The sequence below is a fragment of the Austrofundulus limnaeus genome, unplaced genomic scaffold (assembly GCF_001266775.1).
Source record: "Austrofundulus limnaeus strain Quisiro unplaced genomic scaffold, Austrofundulus_limnaeus-1.0 Scaffold426, whole genome shotgun sequence".
In the NCBI taxonomy this organism is placed as follows: Eukaryota; Metazoa; Chordata; class Actinopteri; order Cyprinodontiformes; family Rivulidae; genus Austrofundulus; species Austrofundulus limnaeus.
In genome coordinates, this window is record NW_013952828.1 from 452,459 (window position 1) to 454,708 (window position 2,250).

The 2,250-nt window shown below is 41.6% G+C and overlaps 1 protein-coding gene across 1 annotated transcript in view; it reads right to left on the reverse strand.

Moving 5' to 3' along the window:
* The window catches only part of LOC106529182 (serine/threonine-protein kinase D1), a gene marked incomplete at its 5' end in the record, with an annotated part of 32,360 nt that extends 30,352 nt beyond the window's left edge, over positions 1–2,008 (reverse strand). The window contains 1 exon segment of the mRNA XM_014024534.1: positions 1,870–2,008. Within this exon segment, the coding sequence (XP_013879988.1) occupies positions 1,870–2,008 (139 nt within the window).
* Between the last annotated feature and the right edge of the window lie 242 nt (positions 2,009–2,250).

The window sequence follows — 2,250 nt, forward strand, 5'->3', positions numbered from 1 at the left end:
ACACACACACACACACACACACACACACACACACACACACACACACACACACACACACACACACACAAAGTATATAATATACAAAAATTCTGTGCGTCTCCTGGGGGAAAAGCCCCCCTTGTCCTTAAAACCTAGTGACACCCCTGCTGCAGGATTTCTCAAACATGCATGAAAGAGTCAAAGTCAGACTCTGGGCATGTTTTTGATGAGAGGATGACATTATAACATGATATAAAGCTCAAAAAAGTTTATTTTACATCATTTTGTCCCTTTAAAATCATCAAACAGAAGGTTTCTTATAAAAAAAGCTTTTTAATAATGTTTCCATGAATCAAACTGATAAATCAGCTGAAATGTTGTTTAGTCTGTGATGCACCTGGACTGTCAGGAGATGAAGGTCCAGAAGAGCTGAGAACAACAATCAAAGATCATCTGACTGATGATGATGATGATGATGATGATATGAGGACAGTTCCTTCATCCTTTTCTCTCTTTTTGTCCACGCTTCAGTTTTTTCCTGCCTGTTTTATTTTTCCCAGATGTTTTCTGATGTGAAAGTCTCAGCTCGTGTGAGCGTCCTCCAGCAGAATACAGCCCTGATTGAACATTCTGCAGCAGAAAATTACCTCCATTTATTCAAATTACTGTTTATGCCTTTTGTTTGGAGGGTCAACACAGGTTTAAAGGTCTGAACAAGTTCCTAAACTGTTATTATATGCTTCAGAAAATGAAATGTGTGTGTGTAAGGACCTTTCTGAAATAATTGCTGGCCTCGTCAGAACCAGTAGTTTTTATGAAAATAACTTGGTCCTAATGAGGCGAAGCTTCATTTTAAGTTTAGGGAAGCTGTGAACTGAGGTTAGCTTCAGATAAAGACTAAAAACAAGACTTTAAATTAGGAGGTTTTATGATAAATACATTATTCTTTTTGTTTGGTCAGCTGTTGTTCTCAGGTCAAGCTGTTGAGATGAAAACTGTAAACCAGTAATAAAAGATTAGCTGTTATTAATTAAATGATTCTGTGAGTTCATTAAAATCAAAGAATCAACATAAACCTGAAAATCAGCCTGAAGCTCCAACATCAACGTTCTTCTCTAAAACCTTCGTCCAAACAGGTTGTAGGAACATCTGAAGGACGATCTGTGGAAACTGCTCCAAGCTTCACAAAACTACGTCTGATTTTCATTTCTGGGACGTTGTGTGAAGAACATTAGGAGAAAATGATTCAGTCCAGATTTAAAACAACAAACGTAAAAATGCAGCTGAATGTTTGCAGGATCCAAACATTTGTTCCAGAGKTGAGATGTTTCCTCTGAGAACGTGTTGATTCCAACTTCCTGCAGAGTTTGGACAACCAGGATGCAGTCTGTCTGTGAGGCTGCGTACAACAACATGTTAATTATAACACACACACACACACACACACACACACACACACACACACACACACACACACACACACACACACGTGATGTGACGAGGAGACAGGACATTAGGAAGCAGCAGCTGTCGGCCTGTTAGCGCCGCTGCGTGTGAACACCTGAGTCCTCTGCTGGAGAGCAGCCAGACGCTCCAGCCTGAGCTCCAAACATCTGGACACCGGGGGGCTCCAGGCTGAGGGGGGTGTTAACGCTGCCACTCAGAACATTTCTTCCCAATCTGCTGCGACACAACAACCAACAACACGCAGAAGGTTCGCTCAGCTTGACTAAARAAAAAAAACCTTTGTTTTCATTTGTTGGTTCTTGTGGAGAGAACGGAGTGTTCTTGTTGTGGAGCTGATCTCCAGGAGAACATGAAGCTGAACTCTAACACCAACACAAACAAAAGCAGGTTCTGGTCTCTGGTCTCTGGTTGTGGTGTCCACACCTGACAGGATGGCCTCCACCAGGTCTCCCTCCTGGATGTGGGAGGCGGAGCGCAGCAGCTGCAGCAGGTTGTCCGACGTCTGGTCGTGACGGAACAGGAGGATCTTCTCCTGCATCCCGTAGAACCCACACTCTGGGATCTGATGGAGACCAGAAGAAACTGTTACAGGCTGAACACAAACAAAACAAACAAAACCAGCAGAACCAACACATCCATCACTGTCTGCACCGTGATGATGGACGACCAAATCTGACACAATTAGAAATAAAAACAAATATAGAAAAGGACCAATAAAGAAATAAACACACCTAAAATACATTAATTCAATTTTAAAAAGGAACTTTATCTCATGATTTATCATTTAATTGACCATATTTTTCC